Raw genomic sequence first — 25,187 nt, 5'->3', positions numbered from 1 at the left:
CTTGAACAAACAAGATGAATCATTTTTAATTAATCTAACCCGTGACCTTTTTTCTTCATATCTCAATGGGAACCTGCTGATGCAAACTCAAATACATGTACACTGCTCGTTAACTTCCTTAACAACGAGGCCAACCTAACACTGTAGAACATTTAACTACATTATATGCCAATGTGCTGTAAAGGAAATCAATGAAATGGCTGCTGGGACCTGGCCTTGCCCTTTTTGCATTGATCAAAGAATCAGGCTTTCAATGGCCATCCTCCATTTTTCTCTCTTTCGCTTGTATTATCTGAATCTCAACTTTCCTTAAAATGGCTTTACAACCATATCTCCTAGAAATGACTGTTTCTGTATTGCTAAATAGTTTAAATAATTATGTTGTAGTGGAAAATGATTGCTGCCTGAATTCTTTTCAGAGGTTTGGTTTAGGCAGTAAAAGACCTATAAGATGATACGCTATCTGAATTGGCATATAACGCTTTCTCCAAAGAAGCTGTACATGCCCTCTAGTCAACCCTAACAACCTTTTTGTGTCTTAAATGTAGACCTTTTAAGAATAATTAAAAAAAAAAAGAATCGAATCTGGCCGTTGCTTTGCACATGGTTGATACATCTTATTAGCGAACAACAATGGACTGAAGAGCACTGATATCATGCTTAATACCCTCGTCCCTCCTCCTCAGCGCACCATTCAACAGGCTGATGGCCATTAAATGTATCCTCTGAGACAGCGGGCACCATCAAAACTCTTTCAAAACTAATTTCCCACACATGATTACTCATGCGCCTTCTGAGCAACAGTGGAGGAGTGACGTTTATTAAGCCTTGAGCGGGAAGGAGAAGCGGGGTCGGACAGGAAACAAATGCGGGAAATTGTCATTTACACTGAAAATCACATGAGTGTTACGAGTCATGATTCACTGTTCAAACCTCATCAGGAGGAGTTTATTACAAAAACATAAATAAATATCAACTCTGCGGGGCTGTGTGTATGAGAGGAGCCGTGAATAGAAGCCGGGAAGAAGGCAATGAACAATGATGTGAAAGAACTCGGAATACTCTATGACTTAATCATCAGTGACATTTAATATTTCCTATTTATGTTCCGCAGACAAGAGTAAGTTCTGTAATCCTAAAGACAAACATGCGATGCAATTAAATAGCTTCCAGCAGCCAAGCGTACAGGAAATAAAAAAAAAAAAAGTAGGGCAGATAGCATTAGCTAAATGACATGGAATTATTAAGCAGGTGCGAAGAAGACACGAGGCACGGGGTGGTGTCACGACCCTCAAGTACCCTTTCATCTCCTGAATGGCTAAACATCTCTCACATCCTCCTCCCACGCCTCCATCCTTCTCCTCCTTTCATCAACTTGCTCGCTCCTTCCTCTCCTTCTGTTCGGTCTGCTGTTGATGTCGCTCCCTCCAGCTCTGATGTCTTTCTCTTCTGCTTAACTCTTCATGCTTTACCAGTCTGGGTAACCCTTCCTCTCTCTCTCTCTCTCTCTCTCTCTCTCTCTCTCTCTCTCTCTCTCTCTCTCTCTCTCACCTTCCCCATCTTGTATTTTCTCTACTGTCCCACTTTTCCTTTTCCTAGGCCTTAATTAAGTATGGCAACTAAAAACAACACATTGAATCAATCCTAATTACGGAAAAGCTTGTTGACAAAATTGGCCATGAGCACCAGTCCGACATGCCATACAATTAAACTAAGAAGCATCTGATCATGACCTCTGACCTTCCTCAGGGTTAGGGTGTCCTGACTCATGTCGGGAAAGAGGGGTAGGGCGAAGTCATTTCATTTCAGCTGTGAGTGTTGTACACAAAAATGTGTTCAAAAAAGAAACCTGCATGAATGATAATGTTCTCATAATTTTATGAATTGCTTTTTTTTTTTTCTTTTTGCAGAAGGCATTTTCTCCTAATTATTTATATGCAGCCTGCACACCGTTTCATAAATGAAGCCCCGAGTTGTTTTAGCAAGCTTGCCTCTTCTCTAACAACTAGGCCACTGCCACACTCCTCCCCTTACTTTTTTCACTGTGGATACTCCACCTTTCGCTTCTCATCTCATCTGTCTCTCTCCATTAAACACGCCAACGATCAGAGAGGCATCTGGAGATGCATCTTTAAGCTTTAATACACTTTGAATAATTAACACACGTGCGCGCACACAAACACAGCTGAGTCTGTCAGTGGCAGGCGGCTCCCTCAGCCAGAGGGACCCGGAGGGAGAGGGGAAGCTCGGTCTGTGCCAGCCCCAGAGCCTCCGAGCTGGGCAGCCCGGAGCCGTGTACCAGCCTGGGCTCCAGCAACCGGCAACAATGGAGACACAGCTGTAACTCTGACACCCTCAGCCGAGAGACAAAAAGAGATGGTGTCTGGCTCCTGCTAATTGACTTGTTGAAGGAACGAGGGAGTGGGTGAACAAGAGGATGGAGAGCTCACAGGGTTAGAGATCAAAAAGGGAAACCCGAACGGAGACGGCTGCTCCGAGTAGTGATACAGCTGAGAGAGCGCGTGCAGAGGAGCTGGCTCGTGGCTTATGCAATGTGCGCACAAGCACTCGTATATTCCTGCGTGGATGCGTTTTGCATTTCCCGCAGCAGCGAGGCGACTTGACAGACACAGATGAGCATCTAACCAACTCACCCATCATGGTGATTCATCCTCTAATTAGCAGCGTGAAGGCTAACGCTGATCCACATATCTATATTCACCTTCTGTTCTTCTGGAGCCTAACACAGCCTGCTAATGATTATCAATGAGGCTAGGCTACAAAGCCACCGGTTCAATCCCCTGTGCAGCAGCGATGCATCATGGACCTACTGTATTTCACAGAGTGTAAGGAGGTCAGGCCTCTAGGAAGGGGGGAAGAGAGGAGGATGGGAAGAAAACAAAAGAGAAGGGGCTGAAATACAGGAAGGAAGAAAAGAAGGTTAAAGAAAGAAAGGAAATGGGGGGAAAAAAAGAAGGAAGAGAAAGAAGGAAAGATCGCACTGAACACATTCAGAGCTTGCGAGCTGAGGTTTCACATATTGAAAAGGTCAGTGCTTTGATAGTTAAATAAACGGTTTCAGAAGAGCTGATGCAGAACAAGAACTGGCTCATAATGAGCACTCCTCCTGACAGATTCAGATGACTTCACTCAGGCAGTGTCTTAATGAATACATCAGCCCCAAATAAACACTGACTGGGAGCCACACTTTCCGAAAAAACATGAATAAACAAATACAGAATCAGGAATGGGTCTTAAATCAACACTAGCTGAGACCTCAGCAGTCTTTGTGACTGACATAAAAAGAACAACATGATCGAGTGCTCATGCTGGAAGTGGTATCTGTTCTGTATCAGGGTGTTTCCTGACCATAACCACGTCAATAGTCTGTTTTTTCTCATAATTACAAGCTTCCCTGTGGCTGCCATGCACATAAATATTAAAGAAATTTGAAATCTTTAAAAATGTGACATTCGGCTTAGAAAACACATTACCATTGAGGGTAACCTGGTACCACATTAAAGTCTGACAGTTATGTTACACGGTCCTCTACCGGGGATGTGTGCTTGTGAGCTGGATGAAATTTCCGTGTTGTGGCAAAACCTGTGCCAAACAGCGCTGTGATATTTGTGCCAGAGCCATCAGCACTTCCACAGTGCAAGCTCAGTGCTATCTCTGTCTCGGTGATTAAGAGGTGTTTTATTTATTTATTTATTTTGAACGCAACTCCAATGCAGTCGACTAGACTGCTCCAAAGCACATATGACATATGCTGTATGACGGAGCTGGATATGGCTGTTCAAGCTACAAATAAAACTTTTAAAACAAGTTAAGTTAGTTAAACTAACACTTTATAGTAGTGCACACATGTTAACTATCAATTAGTTGCCTTTTATTGGATAATTATTAGACAATATAAAGCAAGTATTAATGCCTTTTTCTCCATAACTAACAGGTTTTCCCTAAATAACATCCTAATTACTGCTTATTGATAATAAGTAAGACATCCTAATATTCTTTGCTGCTCTATTTGGCCTTACATTCCCCTTTAACTGAACTCCATAAATGCTATTTATTCTTATACAACAAAACACTAACACAGTCCAGGTAATGCTTAATTAACTCTTTCTAATTCCGAATAAGTTCCACATTCTATAGTGGGGTTAACATTTGGAGTTCTGTGTTTTTTGCCGTATCTCTTAAGGGTTATAATGCGCAGGGAGAATGACTACTCTTGTGGTGCTACCACCTTGTAAGGCTCATACTGAATAATGCATAGTAAGATCATAATTAATGTACAACAACTGCCTTACTTACTAGTGCTGTTGTAGTACCCGAGACTGGTCTTGGTCATACGACTGGTTTTAAGATCGGCTCTGGAAGGTCCCGCTCTCGTCTCAGAATCGGCTGCATTTTTACCTGCTCTTGTCTCGACCTCACACAAAGAGAACCCTGGAATTTATTGCCAGGCCAGTCGAGACCGCAACTGCAGCAACATCACTGAATTGTCTCACACATCCTGCACTTAATGATGGTTTCTATGGGACAAGCTACTAGCTAATGGTTAATATGTATTGCGTGCCCTAACAGAAAGTGTTATCACATCTAGTAACTACTGTTCTTGTAATTTACTTGCATTCTCCTCAGCAATACTTTCAACAACAAGCAAAGGATATCATCAATAACAGGAAGCTTGGGCCATGACTGACGCCCAAACTGTTGTTGTATGGAGCTGTAGCGCTTTACAAGCCGACAACATAAAATAAGTCACTTCCTGTCAAGGCTCCCATATGAGGCTGTTGCTTGGCAGCCATTTTGTTTCTGCCGTCAATCATGCACTGCTTTAATTCATTAGTGGGACATGAAGTATCCGGAGGAAGAAAAAAAAAAATAAAAAGCCACCCCATGTAAAATGAATGAACGACTTAAATAACGAGCGCGCGGCTTGCAGCGGACGAGCTTGTCGACAGGAAAATAAATGCAAACCAAAGTGTTTGTTTGTTTTTTTCCATAATGTTTTCTGTAGGCTTTTATTATTGTCTTATTTTTCCCAAATGGAGTCGTTTGAACCGAACCCCGGGCCCGGTGCAGGCCCGCTCGGCTCCAGGCGCCCCAACGCCGGGATTCATCGGAGCGCGGCCAATTTGTTTGTCCCGGTGTTTGTTTCTCTCATTGTTTGTGTTTATACACATTTCTGTCCGTGGCCTTCTCGAGTGTTTTCTCCGACTCTGGCAATTTTCTGCCTGGTCGCCCCTAATATGCCTCTCTGCATATCTGCTGTCAGAACACAGCTGATTTATATACGTTTACATCTCCTGGAAGTGACAACGGAGAATTATATTTACTTTAAGAGGGCAGACATTACACATTAGAGGCTGTTTGTTTGCAGAAGGGGGAAAAAAAAAAAATAAAAAAGGTGTTTATTTTTTAGTGATGTACCTGTGGAACGGATTCGCAAGGCGCCGTGAATTTGATCAGATATGAAGTGAAGTCAGCTTCAAGAAATATGACAAATGCCTTTGGGAAGATAACCAGTGTAGTGTGAATTCAATCACTTTGGCAACCTACTGCTAATGACACAGGGGGAAACTTTTTCAGGCAGTGGAGATGGGCAATATTGCTTTCAGCAGGAGCTACGAACTGGCAAATTGGAGCAAAATCAAGGCTAGAGGAGATAAATGTGTGACGATAAAAAGCGCCGCTGTTGGCTCAAGTTTGCATACGCATCGCTTCGAAACATTAACCTATTCATTGACAGGGACTGTGCGCGAGGATGCATCAAAACATCTGTCACAAAAGCCCACAGCTGTCACTCCACTGTCTGCCGTGCTAATAACAATAATCCATGTAAAGATGCGGCGATGCCGCTGGTGTGTGTACGTGTGTGTTTGTGCATGTGCGAGTCTATCAAAATTCAGCAAAACCCCCCTGACATTCAAAGTGTCTTGGTAACCATGGCAACGCCTGCACCAAAAAGACAGAGTGCATCAGAGAGATAGAAAAAAAAAACAAACAGGAAATAACACAAAATAAAAGGGCAGATTGGTGTGGCTCTCTGAACGAGATGAGGATGGATGTCTGCCTGGTGTGTTTACAGGAGGGTGTAACATGTGATGACAGGGTGTGTGGAGTCAAGTGTTAACCCCCTCCCCCCCAAATTATTTCGCTCCGTCGACCCACACACACACACACACACACACACACACGAAACACTCTGTAATTGCTGTCTGATTTACCACTTTAACAGACATTATAAAACACAAAGACCTCGCTGCTTTTGATTGGATAGCCACCCATGCACGTGGACACACTAAATGTCTTGAGCAAAGCAAGTGGCGATGCATACGTAAAATAATACAGAGAGAGAGAGACAAACACGGATGGATTCGTGCAAAGAAAGATGCAGTGAGTGAAAGAATGAAGAAAAAAACACAAAAGTACAGGCAACAAAAAGGGTGGCTGAGAGAGGAGAAGAGGGGCAGCTTGTAATTGTGTGCATCATATAACACCTTAAAGGTGCTATATGGAAGAATGTTAGATAAAAATATTCAAAAATCATCAAAAATCATCAACAGAATGTAAAGAAATAGTGGTTTGCTAACATATATATATATACACACACACATATATATATATATATATATATATATATATATATATATATATATATATATATATATATATATATATATATATATGTATGTATAGTGTTTAACTTAGCATGCTGACAGGCTAGCTCTTTGTCACCTCATACCTCAACAGGTGACAGTCCGAGAGTAAACATGACCAATGCTATGCTGATATGCTGACATGCTGCCCCCTTTTTGAGTATGAATTCAACAGGTGGCAGTTCTAACACATTGCATCTTTAATCTGACAGGATAAAATACTAATATCAAGATGCCTTATATTTCTTAACACATGCTGGTAGAGGACAGAGAGAAAAAAAGGAGAGGAAAGACGACTAAAAGTAGAGAAAAATTTAAGAAGACTATCTGAATTAGCCTTCACCTCAGCCAGCCATGCATGCAAATGATTAACAAACTTCTGCCTGAAATAGAGACAAAGCCGATGTTAATGTGGCCTGGTGTCAAGTGCAACTTTCTGAACGCACAAAAGTTTATTTGTGTTTGTCACGGTGAATTTCCATGTTTGTGCGGGAGACAGTGAGAGTTACAGATTAAGACAGAGGGACTGTGAAAGCGAGTCAGCTCGCAGATAGATGAGGGTTTTCATGCAAATATAACATTTGGGACGGTAGCGTGCGCCTCCATTTGCATACTCATTCACCCCGACTTGTTTAGAAGTGAATAAATCCAGCGCTGCTTGGAGTACAACAGCTGCTGCTGGGCCACTCAGAGCACCATTCATTCATACAAGCACATACCCACACTCAAATGGTGTACAGGTCCCAGCTGCACCCTTGGCATTACTATGCCAGTAATACATACTTGTGTGTGAGTGTGCGCACACGAAATGATACTTGTAAATGCATTCCTGTTGCGTGCTTCCGAGTCTGCGTCTCTTTGTGTGCGAATGTTTAAATACACGTGCTCGTCGATGCTTGCCTGCGCTCTCGTGTGTGCACGCTCGAAGACTCACCTCCGAGGTGTTGACGCGTCCCTCCTGGAAGGAGCAGTCGCTGGCGTCCTGCGTGCACATGTGGCGATATTTGCACCAGTGGCAGGGGAAGTTTCCAGTCACACAGGACAGGCACCTGGAGCGGGCGAGAAGAGGTTAAAGTTTTTCAGCAATTACTTTTTTATTCCAGAGTACAAGAGCAAGACAGATAAATCAGTATCAGCTTATTGCAGACGTAGCTGTGTCTGTGTATAAGCCAACCACTAATTAGCTAGAAAGTGCTGTAGAGAAAATGCCAAACTAGAGGATGAAGGTAATTTGCAAACAGTGTTGTCAAGTTCTTTTCCGCAGGAGAGCACTAACAAGCTTGTCTGATCACATATCATAATCCTCCCTGGGACGAGATCGTTCAAGTTGTGTTTTTATGTTTAAAAATGAAAAATGACAAAAAGATACTCCTCTATCGGCCAATCATCATGTTGCTGTCAGATTTTTTTTGTTTTTAAACTCCAAGAAAAGTGTCCACACTCTACACAGAACCAATCACAATTTTGTTAACACTAACCTCCAAGGTTGAAAGCCACTGCATCACACACTGGCTTACAAAATAACATAATCGTCTTTTTTCATGATATTGTGTCAAAAATGTATACATCTCATTCAACCATAATGCACATCGGATGATGTTTTCATAACTCATTAAAAACAACACTTTCGCTAAAGACCTAATGAACCTGTTGAGCTGCAGTCTAAAGAAAACGACAGCTTGAATTTAACTCCAAACTAGCAGTTATGTTGCTGTTGTTTAGATGCAAGCGGAAATGTCACACAGGTCAGGGAGGGCAGATACTGATAATAGGGAATAAAATATTTGGATTTCAATCTCAATAGTCGGGCGAGATACACACATTTTTGGATGATTCCTGAAATGCGGTCACCAAACACTTGTGACACAGATATGTAACAGTTAACTAATGAACTCCCCTGGTTCGTTTCTGACCTTTGGCCCTTCGCTGCATGTCGTGGCCCCTCTCACTCTCACCCTGTCTCCTGTCATTCTGCAGCTATCCACCCAATAAAGTCAGAAGTCATGGTTAATAATTATAAAATAACCCAAGCATTTTTTTTCTGCTTTAATTCTTCGTCATAGTGGGAGGCAGTAATGCATCTTCACACTGGTTTTCAACGCACCATAAAACCTGTCCGCCTCCCTGCACCAGTAGTTTAGACATTTTTTTTCTTTTTTTCACATTTCTATAGATATTGCAATGACAATTTAAATGTAAATTTTTTTCCTATGACATTTATGTAATGAAATCGTGATATCCTTAATGGGAGGCCACATCCAGAAGACAAACAAGGACATTATCATTATTATTATTATTTTTTTTTTTTCTGTTAAACTTTGTTATTTTCATTCCTAACTACTTAATTGCTCTCCTTAATTAGCATAAAAACACATTGATGAAACTCCGGCTACTATGACCTGAATTCATAATCACAGATTAGGTACAATGTGCTGCGGCAGAACTGTTGCCGGGTAAAATACAGGGAGAGTGGCAACACAGATCAAAAGGAAACCTTTAACGGGGAACGCGTATCGCATGGCGACAGCATCAACACAGGCGTGCGACATCGAATGTTCGCAGCCAAATCTCGAGAAATCGCGTCCGAATGACAAGTGTAACTGCGGCCTCGTGCATTAAGACTTTACTCCAGCTGTCAGCGAGGCCAGGGCGGACGCTGGAGAAAACAGCGGAGAGAGAGCAGGAGAGAATCCTTGGCGATCCACTCCTCCTTCCTTATTCTCCATGCTTGGAGGCTTACAGTGAACTAAGCTGGCAGACCAAGATAAGCCTGTTTTTATATAACACTTGTTTTTTTTTCCCCCCCTTCTTCTTCAGAGTTGAGGAAGCAAAATGAATATATGCACATTCAAACATGGATTAAAAACAAGGCTATCATGGCGAGCAGAAAAAAAAACAACGGAAGTGGAGGTTGTACGAGAACAAAAGGTTGGTTTAGGCATTTACTTTACCTTTAATATGTAGAGAAGTTAAATTAAAAGTTGCTCAGTAGTTTTTTTTCTAATTCAGCAAAGCCTCGTTTCCAGGATGAAAAGGGATAAATAAGGCAAGCATACATCCTTCAACATGTTCCGAAAAAGTGTAACTTTACTTCTTTTGTTCAAGTTTCTACCTTCAACCATATCAGTGCTGTATTATATAACACTTCCCGATATTTATTGTCAATCTTAATGCACAGGATCTTTGCTAGCCTAGAAAATGCTCCATTGTAAGCTGTAAAGGTGCCTCAAAAGGATGAAAAGTAGTTAAAAGTTAAACAAACAATAATTGCAGACCCTGACAGAAGTTGATGCTCAGTAACTCTGAAAAAGCCCAGATATTCTCTTTCAACTAGGACAAGTCCTTTCTTTGTACTCTTTACATCACTTCTGAACTAAATTTCACTTAACTGGCTGAAGGAAAAGCGAGCCATAATTACATGTTACGCCAGTCCTCTCTCTCGAAAGCTGTCACTGTTCTCAATCAGGCCTCTGACTACTCAATCCCCCCACACGCCCACAGCGTCTGCTCGCCGACTCACATCCACCCAAACAGCTGACTGGGAACCTGTGGGGTCCATTGTGTACATCCACCTTCAGTTTATTACCCCCCAGGATGGTACTGACGAATATAATGTCAGGTAAATAATGTACTTTGTTGTGGTCATTCCACCAATGCTACATGCTACTCAAGGTCTTGGTTCAATCACTGATGAAACTCAAACGTGTGCACACTAAATATGACACTACAGTAAGCAGGATGTTAGCTTAGCTTGGCATATATCTTTTCCACAACATTTCATTATTTGTTTATTGTTAATACCTAGAAATTATGTATAGTTATCTTCTTAAAAACTTCTCTTTAATTAAAAAGAAATTGGTTGCTTGCCATGACAAACTCACGGAGAATCTGGGACTGCAGATAATTGTTAAGCCTATTTTAGCTTGTTTTGGTTTTATTGTGCATTTAACTCCTAGCTTCCCAGCAAAAAGACAGGCCAAGACAGGCCAAAAACAAATAAAGGGCATCATATCACCAGCGTACCTGCTAACTGCAGCTGTAGCTAACTAAGTAGCTCAGCTAACTGTGCAGCTAGCAGTTAGAGTAGCTGACTCGGCACAGAATAAGTTGGTGTTGTTTACTATCGGACTATCACCTGTTGAGGAAGAACATAGTGGCTAGGGGCTAGCTTGTTAGCATGCTAACTTCCAAAGATAAGCCTGCAACACAAAAAAAGACAACTTGACCATCATTTTAAAACTATTATTTCCACAAATAATTTTAGTAATTAGTAAATGTTTTACTTAAATACATTTTGATGTTTGATGTATTTTGACATTTGATATTTATTTCACATATTAGAGTCAAGAATCAAGTTATGCTGAGCAAATTATTGTACTGAATAATGCTACCATGTTGCCACCTTATCGGAATCAAACATATCTATAAATCAGCCTTATAGCTACTTCATGAATGCTGCCCTGTTCTAATAAGTTACTATCTGGCTTTGCTTGAAGAAGAAAGGACCGAAGGCAAAGGTAAAAAAAAAATCAAAACACCACCTTCACTGTTTGACTGACAAGCGATCTCCAACAAGTTTGGTGCAAAAACACCGAGGTAATAAGCCACCACGGGAGTTTAAAACCAGGTCCTCCAAACTGAAGGACAATCGCTGAGCTCACAATGCCACCCTGCTGCCGGAAAGACTGACTTTAAATTGGATTTCAGTCTAATCCTTGCTCCGTCTTTGTCCCTCTGTCCTTGGTTTATTCAGATTTCCGAGGGTTAACTCCTAAATCGCCTGCATTGGAGTGACAGAGTGATAGGGGCTTCATACAGCCAACGATAAGCTAGTGAGACTAGACCGAGCTGCAGTGTGAGGTTTATAATCAATGCCAGTGGATTTCCATGGGGAGAAGGGTGGACTGAGGTTATGCTAACAGTCTGATGTTTGTTAGCAGAGCTGGTGAGCCAGTTCCTCCTCACTATTAACCCCGGGGTTCATCGATTTCTTGTTGCAGGGATGTGTGCACACAACATTTGTGTGTGAGCCTGTATGTGCGCCCAAGACTGCAATAACACACACTGACAGGCTGAGACACACTTCTTCGCACGAAGCTGTCGCCCGTGTTGACATCGTAGCCTTCCTCTCGGTCACCTGGGTAGTGGAGACTTGTCCTACAGTAGAGCTGTCAATGCCTGGACAACCGGCTTGGGTAAGTGGCTGCTCTGCTGCAATGTAGTCAATAAAATCCCCCGCTATTTAACAAGGCCTCGCAGCAGAGCCGGGTCAAACGCCTTTTTCATCTTCTTCGAGCTTTTGTTCTAAGCGAGGCTGGATCGATGGAACAAAGCTGTTGATATGCGAGCAACGGCCCCGCACAAACGTATATGAAAGGAGCGAACGATCATTTAATTCTGGTGGAGAAAGTTGCATGTAAAGTCCAGATTCTTTTCTAATCAGGGGGTTAGTCTCATGTCAACATGTGCCGACTCCAAAGAAGTAGGCCAGTGACCCATTTCAAGTTACAAAGCATACAGCTTTACTAGCTTAAACAGTGCTTAAAGCAACTATAGGCATGTTCCTGATTCAAACCTCCAATCGGTTTGAAAACAAATCTCCCAGGTTTCTTTTTAATGTGGATTGTGTTCAGAAGACAGATCAGTCGTGCTGTGCGATGCAATCTATAAATAGGCTGTGTTTAATGCCATAAAGCTCCAAAGTGTGCAGCAATAAAACGATGCATACATCATTAAGTTACAAAGTACAGCAACCGAAAGAGAAGTTTCGATTCTCGACAGGGGACTCGGACTCATTATACGATATTATTGCATCTTATCATGGCGATGTCCAAACGTCTGCGAGTCTCAGCCTTGAGTTTAATTAAAATGGGCCACACTCATCTGAAATTGGACCACGGACTTTTGCCACAAAAATCAAGTAATTGTTGGTGTCAATACAGAAAAGTTTGACTCTAAACTGCTCCCAACGAGACGACTCTGGAAGTCGATAACGTGGCAGCAGAGTGCGGCCGGTTTCCGGGCGGGTGGCGAGGCTGACGGTCTGCCTGCATGAGAGCCCTTCCTAGGGGCCGGAGCGTGGGCCGGTCCCCTCCCCGGAGTGCTTCTTTTCACTGCATAGACTTTCAGCCCTTTCATATTGTAATGGTCATGGTGGCCTGAGGCTGCGGCGCTAACCTTTTAGCTGTGTGGGACGCATTATTCCTGACACAATGGGCACAATCTCTGTCTCGTTCGCTAACGCTCCGCATTATGTCTCTCTTTCCCTCTCAGTCGTCTCCTCCCTCAGCAGCTCTCGGGGAGCGCAAGTTCTCTTCCCTGTCCCACTCTTCCCTCCAGCGCTCTCCCTCCCCATTTGTTTCTCTTCCTCTCTCTTTAAAGATGCATTATTCCTCCTCCCGCATGCTCAATTAAACTATTCCAAAGCTCTTTTTTAATGCAAATGTCTAATATTGTAACAGTGTATGCAAATAGCTCGCGGCGCAATTCGCCGTTCCAAGTCTGCGCCGTCTGTCTCTCCGGCGCGCTCCTTTCCGACTGTGCGTGCACCTGTTTGTGTGTGTTTGTATGAGAATGTGTGAGGCTGGTGCGTCCACCTTTGAGCGCGCCGAGCGAAAGGCTGTGTGAAGTTAGCGCGCGAGCCCGCCTGGGCGCTCGCCTGCGGGCTGCTCTGCCTAGTGCATCTGTGCCGATACTGCGTACGTCTGCGCGTCTGCCGCTGCGAGTCTGTGCTTCACTTTCACCCGCCCACGGAGTAGGAACTCCATTATCTGCAGCTGAACGGCCCCGACTCCGGCACCTTCCGACAGGCGGGATCAGAGGTTTCGGAGGTGAAAGGGGACGGCGGAGGAGGGGGGAGTGGCGTATAATATGTGGGTTTATGTTACAGCTGCTGTGGTAATAACTACACTGTGGTTTTACAGGCCCGCGGAGTCCTGAGGGGGCCGGCGGAGCCAACATCAAAGGCTTAAACAGCAGCACGCCTGTTTGTGCAGCAAAGAGAGGAGGGCTAGGTGGGCCGCTTAATCAGGAGCGCAGAGCCCAAACACACACACGCCGACACACACTTTCTTGCATGCGCACAAATACGCATGAATAAACACTCCGGCGCAGTCACTTTGACACATCCTGTGCGCTCTTTAACTCACAAAGAACAAACAGAAAACTCCACTGACACACACACACACACACACACACACAAAATGAATCAAAGCCATTGAACCAGGCCTGGAGGCCCTGAGAAGTGGCCCAGGTGAGCTCCCTCTCCAAGCCCACTCCATTATGACCATCTCCACACAGGCACCCCGGCTCGAGCTAATTAAGGGCCGAGAGCAGAGCACAGGCAATAAATGGGCCTGATGAACGAGAAAGAGGTGCAAGAAAAGGGAAATGGGGGGTGGTGGCGGAGAGGGCTAAGAGGGGTTCGGGGCCGGGGGAGGGCGAGACGGGTAAAAGAGAGGGACGGGAGAAGGAGAAGGGAAAGTAATGGGTGGACAAGAGGAAAGTTGGAGGGTGGGAACGGAGAAGAGGGCCGGGGGGCTGGAAGGAGGGAGACAAGGGAGAATGGCAGCTTCACAGAGAATGAAAGCAGGACAAGTGCACTTTAACTCCTCATTACTAGCCGCTTGTAAGGTCTGCCTCAGAAATGAAAGGTTACTGTCACAATATGTACTTTTTGCAGTGTATTGGCCGGGGAACTTTTTGAACAGAGGAGCCAGGGACTAAATTAGTATCGGTCTATTACATTCATGAACCCAAAAAGCAGTGCAGATGAGAGACTTTGGCCCAATCCATGGACACTGATTGGTCACTGAGCCTGAAGTGTTAGGGTGACATGGCCCCAGCAAACAGAGCTGTTTCAGAGGCTCACTTCAGACTGAACTCAGTGTAATAAGTATTTTCTTTACAACAAGCGTAAAACAAACGCTACAGGTTTGCTAACGTCCTGGTAGCTAACTAGCTGTCTATCTCGTGTTAAATTGTAACTGCTAATTTGTGCATGACAAGTCCTTTGTTATGACGTATTTCAATATTGCGTTCCCGCTCTTTGACGGCACTTTACATCCGAAATTTAAAGCTGTTAGCGCTGTCGTCGTTTTAGCTAACTTCCTGTCTGTTTTATAGTTAATCTACATCGCCACATGGACCTGCAGAGGTAATCTCCATCCATAGCAGTGAACAGGAGCATCCTTTCCTCAAAGTGTTCACGAGCAGACAGGACCGCCTCTTTATGGAGCTCTCGGTCCTGATTGGATAACGTGGGCAGGGACGCCAAAACATTTATTTTCTCTTTTATTGCATGAGCAAGGGGAGGAGCAGATAGCAGTGTTTACTGTTGGAATATATGGTATTATGTATTGCTATCAAATAGTTATTTTAAGACAAATATATCACTAACAGCAGCTTTAACTGAAGTCCAGAAGCAAAGTTGCTGCACCTCCAAGTTGCTAACATTAGCCTGTAAAGCACCGCTAGTGGCCAAGTAATGAATCAGTGCCCTTGTAATATTTGAGGACTTCACTGACAGCACGAAGTTGTAAAGACAAACGCGAAGATGGCCCTGTGGTACTATCAGGGTTGTGTGTCAGTAACACAAGAAAAAAATCTCCAAAGCTGGAGACGACATATTAAGAATGTCTGGTCACGCCGGTCTATATCATGCCATGGACGACAACTGATGATGTATGATGGTCGCCGTGTATGAAGGGTTGTCCCATTTCATGATGGGGGGATTTCAACTGCTACCCCTTGTCACTCTGTTCTGAGGGGCACCTGAAAACCAGGTGTAGGGGTAATAATCGGGAAATATACGATTGATCTTCCTTTGTCCGTAGGTTCTACTGCTCGTTGTGCTTTTCCCTTTGGCTGCCATTTGTTTTTCTCCATGTCCCGATATTCTTCCCCTTTTGCAAGAGATAATAAAAGCAGTCAGGAATTTTAAATAAAAGCCGAAAAATGGATAGAGCGAGAGGATAGTTTAAATGATGTAAACATTAGGGGGAGGAAGTAATGCTTTCATCAATCTACTCTTGGCAACAGAAAGACGAATCCACTTTGAGCGTGCCGCAGATGCATTTTCATTTTCAGGTGTATTGACAGAAAGCGCAGATACCTAAATGCGAGACGTGAGCCTGTGCCAGGTGGACGAGGCTAGAGCGAGAGAGATAGCGGGGGGGAGGGGGGATCCCAGTCAGCGACTTCAGAGGAGCAGCCAAGAGTCATTTAGGGAATGACATTTTATTTATTTTCATTTAACCTTTATTTAACAAGGCAGGTCAATTAAGAGCACAATCTTCGTCCATTATCAGGCCGATCTCACTGCTCCTCTCTCCCCCTCCTCTTTTCGTGTACGTTCAGCTGAAAACCTTCAGCGGCATTAAAAGACGAGCACCGACCAAAGCTGAACAATTTGAGCAAAATATCTGATTTAATTGCATCTGACTAATAATTCCTCTGACTGGTTTGTTTGGGATTAAAGTCTAGGTCTGTTTTTCTGTGGTCTCCATGGCAAGTAAAAAACAATATACAAGGCAATAAGCACAAATGTATCATGTTACTACATTAGAAGAAGAATCAGATAAAATAAAACTATTACTTGTTGTTGGGGTCCTGCCAGGGTTCTCCAATTAAAACGAGCCATTTGGGAGAGACGCTGACTTCTAAATAATCTAATCTTCTAATTAGAACGAGTGCGCTGTAGAAAATGTACCAAACAGCCATGTTGCGGTTGTTAACAGTGAACACCTTGCTGCACACTAATGTCTGCAGTTCTGCCCTTGAGCTGCTTTGAGCTTTAATGTTTTGCAGCGTTATCAGCTCGTTTTCTCGCTGGATTTTTAAGACCCTTTTTGGAAACTTGTTTACGACTTTAATAGGCAGACCCAAGCTCCTCTTTTTTATAAAGAGGGTTGTCAATATTTTTCAATTACTGAGTGACTTAACTATTTAATCTTTATTTTTTATTTTTTTTGCTTCGTTAAGTCTTACATTATAAGGAGTATGTCATCATCGTATAGCTACATAGGACATTTTGTGTAATTGCAGGTTTAGTTTGGATGCACATTAAGGTGATATGGGAACTTGAATGGTAATTAAATCTAAGAATAAAAGTCAGTTAGCTATAGTCACTTAACTTTGAATGAAATTATTTAAATCCTTTGAAAATGGATTATGCATTATGATGTGTTACCTTTGCAATATTGCAAATAATGCAAATTAGCTTCAGCAATTGGTGTTCTGTCAGCCTTAGTGTGACTAAGCGGATGTCGAGTGTTGGTATAAATCCTATCGTTTGGTGCCTCCCTGCTAATATCACCACCAATGTGTAAAAAAAGTCCCCCCCCCCCCATGTCTTTGGTTTTAAAGACATGGAAACCGATATGGACAGATGTGGAGTCTATTCGAGACTATATCAGTGTTTGAAGCTAACGTTAGCTACAAAGAAATGGCAACGATGCTTCAAAGAAAAGATTCCTTTAGAACCCTGAATTCTACAGGTCCACTTTCAACATTCTTTAATATGATAAGCTGCAATAATGGTGTTGCTGGTCATATTCTGACTGACTTGCACTGCTAGCTGCTAACATTTCTCAAAACAATTTACACTTTACACGACTTTTCATAAATCCCAATAAGACAGATATATGTTTCTTCTTCCAAAAACATTTTAAAAAGCAGAGGATTAATTGAACAAAATCAGTGTGCAAAAAGTAGAGAAACAGAGAACAGCAGGTTTGCTTTATAGTTTGGTAAACTCAAATAATTAAGGTTCATTAGCTCCAGCTGAGGGCTGCCCTGACAGCCAACAACACTGAAGGTCGACCGCGAAAACAACTTTCACCTTCACATAAAATACTGACGTTTCATTAAACATGTTAAGGAAGGAGCTTATGTGTGGAAGCTAAAGACTATTTGTGAAACGGCGGCAGTTGCGTTAGGTTTAGGCACCAAAATTACAGGGTGAGGTTAATGGAAATATCTTGGGCTGGTCAGGTTGGTGGATGGGTGGGTCGCACACTGGATGGAGGCTGGGGTTCAAGTCCCAAGCTTTTTTTTTTTGCATCCAGAGTTTGTGACAGGAAATGGAAATATGAATCTACCAAGTGGAGAACCAATCACATTCCAATTTATGCATAATAATAGTTCAGCTCTGACAATGCAGATGATAGACTATGAGTAAGTCAAATTCCTAACCATTTAAACTAAACTGCAGATATAAAGATGCAGATACAGTAGTCTCTCCAATCTTTTTCTGCTTCCCGGTTCCTCTTTCTCGAACACCAGACTCAGCCATGTATAGCAACACACAACCTGCTCTCACTCCAGCACTGAGAAGCCAATCAGTATTCCTATACTTAAATTAGGGATAATTCATTTCCAAGAAACACGACTGACGTGTTTTAGCCACCCAAGCTTGGCCGCCCTTCTCGGTCTTGCATGGTTAGGAATCGATTTATTATTTCACTCACCAGTAGTCCCTTCATTGCTCGAGATTTAATTAACTAATTGATTTGTAAAAAGCTTGAATACATTGAATGATGAATTAGCAGAGGTCGCGCACCGTTCTCTCCATTCTCCAATATAAGAGTTATTTGCAGGCCGATATTTTAGCATTATCGCCTTCTGGTAAACAACCGTGGAAAAAAAAAAATGCCACATGTAAAGAGATTTTTTTTTTTCTCATTTGTTTCTTCATTCCACTCCATTCACACTTAGCAACGGAAAATCGATAAAAAACTTACGATTGGTGGACGCTGCAGTTGTAGAAGACCAGGTCCACGCTGGCAAACTTCTTCCCCGTCTCCTTTGACTTCAGATACAACTTTATGACGCGTTGGTCACCTACAAGGAGTCACAGAACACCATGTTACCAGAGCTTTTTTCTCATGTGTCTTTAGTGTACACCTGCTATCATGTACAGTGAGCGAATGAACCCAGGATCGTGGCCAAGCCCTTCAGATGGATTTGGAAATGTTAACAGCCCCTTTTGAGGTAATACTTGTCGATTCCTGTATGGCTGACATTTTGGAGCCACGGTGTTTCTGCTAGAAATTAGGAAGAGCCCACGGGCAGAATCAATACAACTGGTGGAGAAGTTACGCGGTGAGGGAGGCGGCTCAGCTGTCCATGTACATTTATGGGCCCGGTGCAGTGAGTTTGTGAATCAGCACTTTCTTATTTTGATTATCACAAACAAAATGGGTGCATTTAAGGAGCAGCGTGACTCGTGTTTCGCACGCTTGAATGAACAAGCTGAACGGTGCAAAAAAAAAGAAAAAAAAAAAAAAAAAAAGAAGATGTTTATGCAGCGTCAAACGAAACTGCTCAACCAAAAATGGCCCAGAATTAAGTGGAGTCATCTTCTCCACAAAATAAAAGCTTGCTAATTGTTTGAAATGTCAGTAAACTGAAACTGCAGCAGATCCTCCAGACACAGGGTGAATCAGAGAAGCAGAGTCACACATGTCCCTGCTTGAGAACTGTGGCAGCAGGACTTACTGCAGTAGACAGACCATAATGAGCCCAAAGTGTTCGATATTAGATAATGCTCAACTGCTGCTAACATATTTAACCAGTTAGCTCCTGCTAGCTTGCGTCAAAAGCAATTTTGAATCAATTATCTTGCTGCCACTGCAAATTAGCATTGACACAGTAGCAACATCTTCTCACTCCTTTTTATTTGTAGCTTAGCTTAGCAGCATATGCCACCCAGCTAGCCGGCTGGCTAGGTCTGGCCACTTTGTGTACTTACAGTGTTAGCCTTAGCTGTTCCCTTCAGAATGACTTCAGCATTGATGTTGCTCCTGCCAACAGGAGTTAACTGGCTACATACAGTAGGCTAGCAGTTGTTGAGTTGCTAGCTGTAGAGGGGCAGAGGGGGCTAATGACAGCAACACTGTTGGTGCAACATTATGAAAAAAGTATGTCTTTATAAATTAAGTCTCATTAGGGAAATTGCTAATATGACCAAAAAAAAAAAAAAAAAAAAAATCAATATTATGTTCAATATAATTCTGTAGTTGTCGACGAAATATACATAATGGAGAAGATGACATTTCGTATGAGACTACAAGAGGTGCAGGGTGAACAAAAATGGGAGAAATGGACTATAAACAAGAACTCAAACAGCGATCTGGTGACTCCCTCTACTGTTTTGTTTTTTGTTTTTTGTTTTTTTGGGGGGGGGGATTATTGTCAGTGTTGTTCCTTCAGTGTTTGTTAAATGAAAACAACATTAAAAACTGAAGTGAAAAAAAATATATAATTCTATTGTTATTCTATAAAAATAAGTAATGAAAAAATGTTGCATAATATTGACATAATTTATTTCAGTGTTCATTGTGGTTCATTCATTCATTCATTCATTCATTCATTTATTCATTCGTTTGACAAAATAAACTTTTTTCCATTAGAAGCAAAATTGAAAGAATTCAACTCAGAGGTCTGGAAAAAAAAAATCTACGACGACCTTTTGTACACCATGTATTTCTGTATCGCCCGGATGTTTGTATTTACCCTGATCTCGCGTGATGGGGGCCACTTCTTTTGTAGAGGGGGACAGGCAGAAGATCCGTCCACCGTAGATGCGTCCCTCTGTCTCCACGTAGTCCTCAAAGGAGCAGTTCACCCCAGCAGACAGACTGGGCACATTCTGCGTCTGAAGTATCAACTGGGAGAAGGGAGGAGTGCAGCACCGGGAGGGACACATAAATTCATAATCGATTCATTAGTGATAAAGATTTCTGCCGCTACACTGCAGAAAAAGGCTGCCAGGACACTCGGCTCCAAACTCCCCATTCAGCTCCTCCTCAAAATGATGGACCTGTTATGACATCATCGTCATTCCACATCTATCTTTCTCTTTTTTTTTCCTTCCTTTTTCTGTCCATCGCCTGTCCTTTCAGCCCTTTCCCATCACACACAATACACACGCTCTGACACATGAACACACTGTACCTGCACTTCTGACATGGTGACAGAGATGGTGGTGGGTTGGACGGAGAGTCGGACGCACTGCTCCACCCTGGTGGTGAAACGCTGAGGCTCCTCGGCCCGCTCGCAGCGATCTTTCCTCGAACACCTAGAGCGGGAGGACACACTTTGGTCAAATCTCCGCTCGCAAGACGGAATTCACATTTTTCAGTGTATCAAACCCAGACTGATCCTGTTTACCGTTGTCCTCGTTTATGCAAAATGCGTTTTGTTTGCTGCGTCTCCGTCAGAGCGACCGTGTGCGCGGGAGTGGATTATGAACAATGTACGTATTCTAAAGGTTGTGGATGATGCTGCAGCTGTCTGTTATTATAAGAGAAGAATCAAAGCACAGCGCAGCAATCAAACACACAGGCAGGGTGGGAAAAAAAAAAAAACAACAAAACAAGCGGGGTAGAGCTCTGACGCCGCACTTGCATTAGCTGATTGGCACCAGCTGCTCGTTCATGCCTCGCCGTCAGCGGCTCGTCCATCAGCTGCTCCGGCGCAGGTGCACGCGGTGGCCTTTACAGCCCCGACGCTTCCCACCATCACTCCGCTCACACGTTCCATCTCTGATCCTGCGAGAGCCCCTTTTTCATTCAAAACGTAGCTGGCTAATTTGCTGCAAACGGTAAATTCCTTGACACAAGTGCCTCCGACCGGATTAGCAGCGCAGGATTATCGAACGCAGTTTGCTGAACAGAGCGAAGCAATTCCCGATAACATCATTTTTATTTTTTTTTACAAATTTGACTCTGCCAACTCCACGCTGATTGGACTTGCAAAGAGGTCCTTGAGTAAAAATCATGATTGTTAACCATCTGAGGCCCCGCACTTTGAGAAAAAAACTAAAAAACAACCATGCGGGTTGCACATGCGGAGGTGAGAAGGCGGTGGAACCTCTCTCTCTCTCTCAAGCTCTCATCCTGATCTTCACAGAGCAATTTGTTTTTCATGTGTACGAACGAGTGCAACACCAGCAATCCGTCTGGGTAAAGACTGCTCGAGTGTGTGCGCCGTTTGCCCCGTTTCAGCAATCGTTGCATCAGGCCCCCTCGCTACGACTGTTCACCCTGCGCTGAGCGGCTAGAAATATCTTTGTCTTCGGCTGTTGTCAGACGATACGTGCAGACTACTTAATTCTGGGCATATCTCATGGCTCCGTCCATTTGCAAAAAAACAAAATATTCTACATTTGTACAAGCGTGAATGGCTTGTCCTTCCAGGGTGAAGATATTCAGAAAATCAGTGTCGGTGTTTGTGTCTGGACGGGCAAAAAAAGGTGACACGGTGTACGTGAAGGGTCGTCTGATCTGCGTTTTCATGTGTCTGTACGTAGATTGTCCAGTCCAGCAGTGTACTTGCGGGCACCAGACTGAGTTTGCCTTCAGTCTGAGCATCAGGTCACAGGCCGGATCCAGCAGGCCCTTTTCACACCAGACATCCCGACTCGCCGGAGCAGGAGAGGCACAGGTGTGACCGGTTAACGTTAGCGATGGCTCCATTCTACCTGTGTCCCAGTTAGCCATGTCAGTGAGTGAGCACGCACGACGCCGGAGCCCTGGAAATAGCTCACCTAAATAGAATGCAGCCATCATTAGTGGCAGCACAGTGACGAAGTGAAACCCGTGGCTGCAGGGAAACTTGATCTCTCACAGATGAATGATCAAAAATACACTGACACCGATAATTAGAGCTCAAGGAGAGTGAAAAAAAAAACATATTCGGGACCGGTGTTCATTTGCAGTCAAAAATGAAACTCTTCGTGTCAAAACAAGCAGAGATGAAATAAACCAAAGTGACATTTACTCAACTACTGTAATCAAGTAATGTTTTTAAAGAGTATTTCCATGTTCTGCTACATTATACGTCCTTTCGTTGCCATTTAATTGATACATGTAGTTACTAGTCATTTTCGACGTAGTTACCGCTCGTATTATTCAGTGTTTACAGGCAATGTGACGTGTAACCAATCAGATGTTGTTGTAGGCGGGACCTCGTGTGAGAGGACGCTGCATCAGAAGCACACTTTGAAAATTAGTTTATTTTATGGACAATCTGTTCATTGAACTGGACAAAAAAATAAATCATAAAATGCTGGATATCAGCCGCCTCTTTTTCTTTTGTCTTTCGATGCATTGTTGTTATAGTGATGTTAATTTTGAACTCTGAGTATGTGCGTGATCTCTCATCGTCTGTTCCGTTAACCTCATTTCCTTTTGTCTTTGTAAAACACTTCAGTCAAATCATGCGTTTTTTTTTTTTGTTTTCTTTTTATCTAAATGCGCTATAAATAAATTTGACTTGACTCCTAAAAACAGAATTGATAGAATTTCCACAAATTCCCCTCCGCCAGAGTGGCAGAGCTTGATTAACAGTAGGGCACCCACTCACTGTAATGTAAGCACTGAAACTACCGCTCAGACACATAATGAGCAGGATCGCCACTTACACATTGTACAGCACACACCAGCCGCAGTGAGGGTCTCCTGATCCCAGACAGGCCCCGCAGGAGTCGTACTGCTCGCAGCTCTCCACCGGCACGCGGGTGACCTGGAAAATAAAACACACACCTGGTAAGTGTTGCACACACACACACACACACACACACACACACCCCACGCACACCGCCTTCAAACAGCTTACACCGTACAGGCCGGATGAACGCGGGAATCTACCGGAGGTGTCCTGCGCCCCGGAACACGAGATTAAAAAGGAGCGAGCCCACTGTGACTATCAGAGATAAACAGCTCTGGAGGTGCTGCTTACAAACTCCACGCCGCTGCATACAAGGCTAGCCAGAGGGGAGGGGGGGGGGGGGGGGGAGAGGTACACATTTAAACACATGTAAACACACCGACGGGTTGAGATTACACCCTCGCACAAACTTCGCTCTCTGTAATATACTGTGCACCACCCACAGTCCTCCTGGGGATCAGACAACTGATGAAAACATGCAGTGCACGTCTAGATCTTGAAAAGTAGATCACAAATCACAAACAAGCTTTCAAAAGTCCTTTCAAACTAAAACCAAAAATCCCGCTGTATGTTATTTGTGCGTTGATAATTTTCCATTATATGTAGAAGGATTTTTTAACCACCTCATGTCGCTGTTAGTATGAAGAATGGATTACAAATGCATTAAAACTGAAAGAAAACTGGTCCCAGACTCCTCCATACTTTGAAGGGGCGCTGTTAATTGTACGCTTTAAGATCAGTTTACTATTCATGAGGAGAACTGCTCCTCCAGTGATGCCATCAGGGTTATTCTGACTCGGCATGCTTCCAACCTGGGTCCAAACTAAAATATCTCAACAGTAATTGGGTTGATAAGCAGTGCTGGCGGTCACGCGTTACAAAAGCAACACGTTACACTAATGTATTCTCTTTTAGCAGTAATGGAGTAATATAATATGTTACTTATTACGCGTTACTAAGCCTACAATTAAAAATATGTATTCCTATTTCATAATATATTTATATATTCATATATTTGACTGCAATGTTATAATATGATACCAATATAATAACTATTTTATCTATATAACACATTTTAAAAAACAGACTTTGGAAAAACAGAGGATGATGTAATGTAGGAGAAAGGCCAGACAGAGAAGCCAAACAGAGACGAGCCCAGACTAGGGATTAAAACGAGAAGGCAAAACACACAATTTCAATATGAGTAATCACAAGAAAAGGAACTGAAGAACTAAAAAATGTCAACATCACATAGAGGCAGTTAAAAACAAATAAAACGAAATAAAAGACGATAAAGACGATAAAAAGATGACATCACAAGAGAGGATTAAGATACGGATAAAACGAATGAGAACAAAAACAAGGATAAAAGAATGAGTAAAAGGAAAGAGGATCAAATGGTTTTAAAAATGAGATGTATAAGAAGTTAATTTGGACTATTGGATGGGTTGCCGTGACAGTTGGTACAGAGGACATCTCGGCCTCTGCTGCAACAATTTTGTCCATTATTGTCTCAATACGTCCCTTGCAAGTCCGCAAAATCTATGGATGTGTGACTAAAAAAAAAGTCCTGAGTACTCCTTTAATGCAGCAAGGGACCCATTTCTCCAGGGTGTTTGGCTTTCATTTCAATACAACACATTCCAACGCATAATAAATCATCACATTTCAGTTGTACTTATGAATAAATAACAACATATGTTCTCTATAAAACCTTCATGTTGTCAAGAACTACAACACTTCGAAAATCGTCTTCTAAAACTGGAGCTGCAGCGCTCAAATGAAATGCTATTTCAAAAGGAAATACTTGACCTTCATTCTTTCGGCTTGTTTTCGTAAACTGAATCTTACACGCTGGAAGACAGACTCCTGCATGAGCCCTCGTAAGCGAACCGAGTTTGCTTAATGCCGGTGAATTCCTTGCAAAGAATATGCTATTGTACTTAACACCATTGAGATAAACATCAAGGATTACTCCTTTTGTCCGCTAAATCTCTACCGGCTGCCATCTGTGTGTCTGCATGACTAAGATAAGAGGAAACTTTAATGATCTCTTTGGGGAAATCG

The 25,187-nt window shown here is 42.9% G+C and overlaps 1 protein-coding gene across 5 annotated transcripts in view; it reads right to left on the bottom strand.

Moving 5' to 3' along the window:
• The window catches only part of LOC115585019 (plexin-A1-like), a 295,372-nt gene that overhangs the window by 110,471 nt on the left and 159,714 nt on the right, over positions 1 to 25,187 (bottom strand). For all 5 annotated transcript variants that reach the window (XM_030423005.1, XM_030423008.1, XM_030423007.1 and 2 more), the window contains 5 exons: positions 23,095 to 23,195; positions 20,625 to 20,748; positions 20,184 to 20,337; positions 18,410 to 18,509; positions 7,603 to 7,717 (listed from right to left, as the gene is read on the bottom strand). In XM_030423005.1, coding sequence (XP_030278865.1) covers positions 7,603 to 7,717; positions 18,410 to 18,509; positions 20,184 to 20,337; positions 20,625 to 20,748; positions 23,095 to 23,195 — 594 coding nt within the window. The remainder of the gene's footprint in view (positions 1 to 7,602; positions 7,718 to 18,409; positions 18,510 to 20,183; positions 20,338 to 20,624; positions 20,749 to 23,094; positions 23,196 to 25,187) is intronic.

This window comes from Sparus aurata, chromosome 7 (assembly GCF_900880675.1).
Source record: "Sparus aurata chromosome 7, fSpaAur1.1, whole genome shotgun sequence".
Lineage (NCBI taxonomy): Eukaryota > Metazoa > Chordata > Actinopteri > Spariformes > Sparidae > Sparus > Sparus aurata.
The sequence above is the reverse complement of the archived record's forward strand: the minus strand, read 5'-3'. Positions and strand labels throughout refer to the sequence as shown.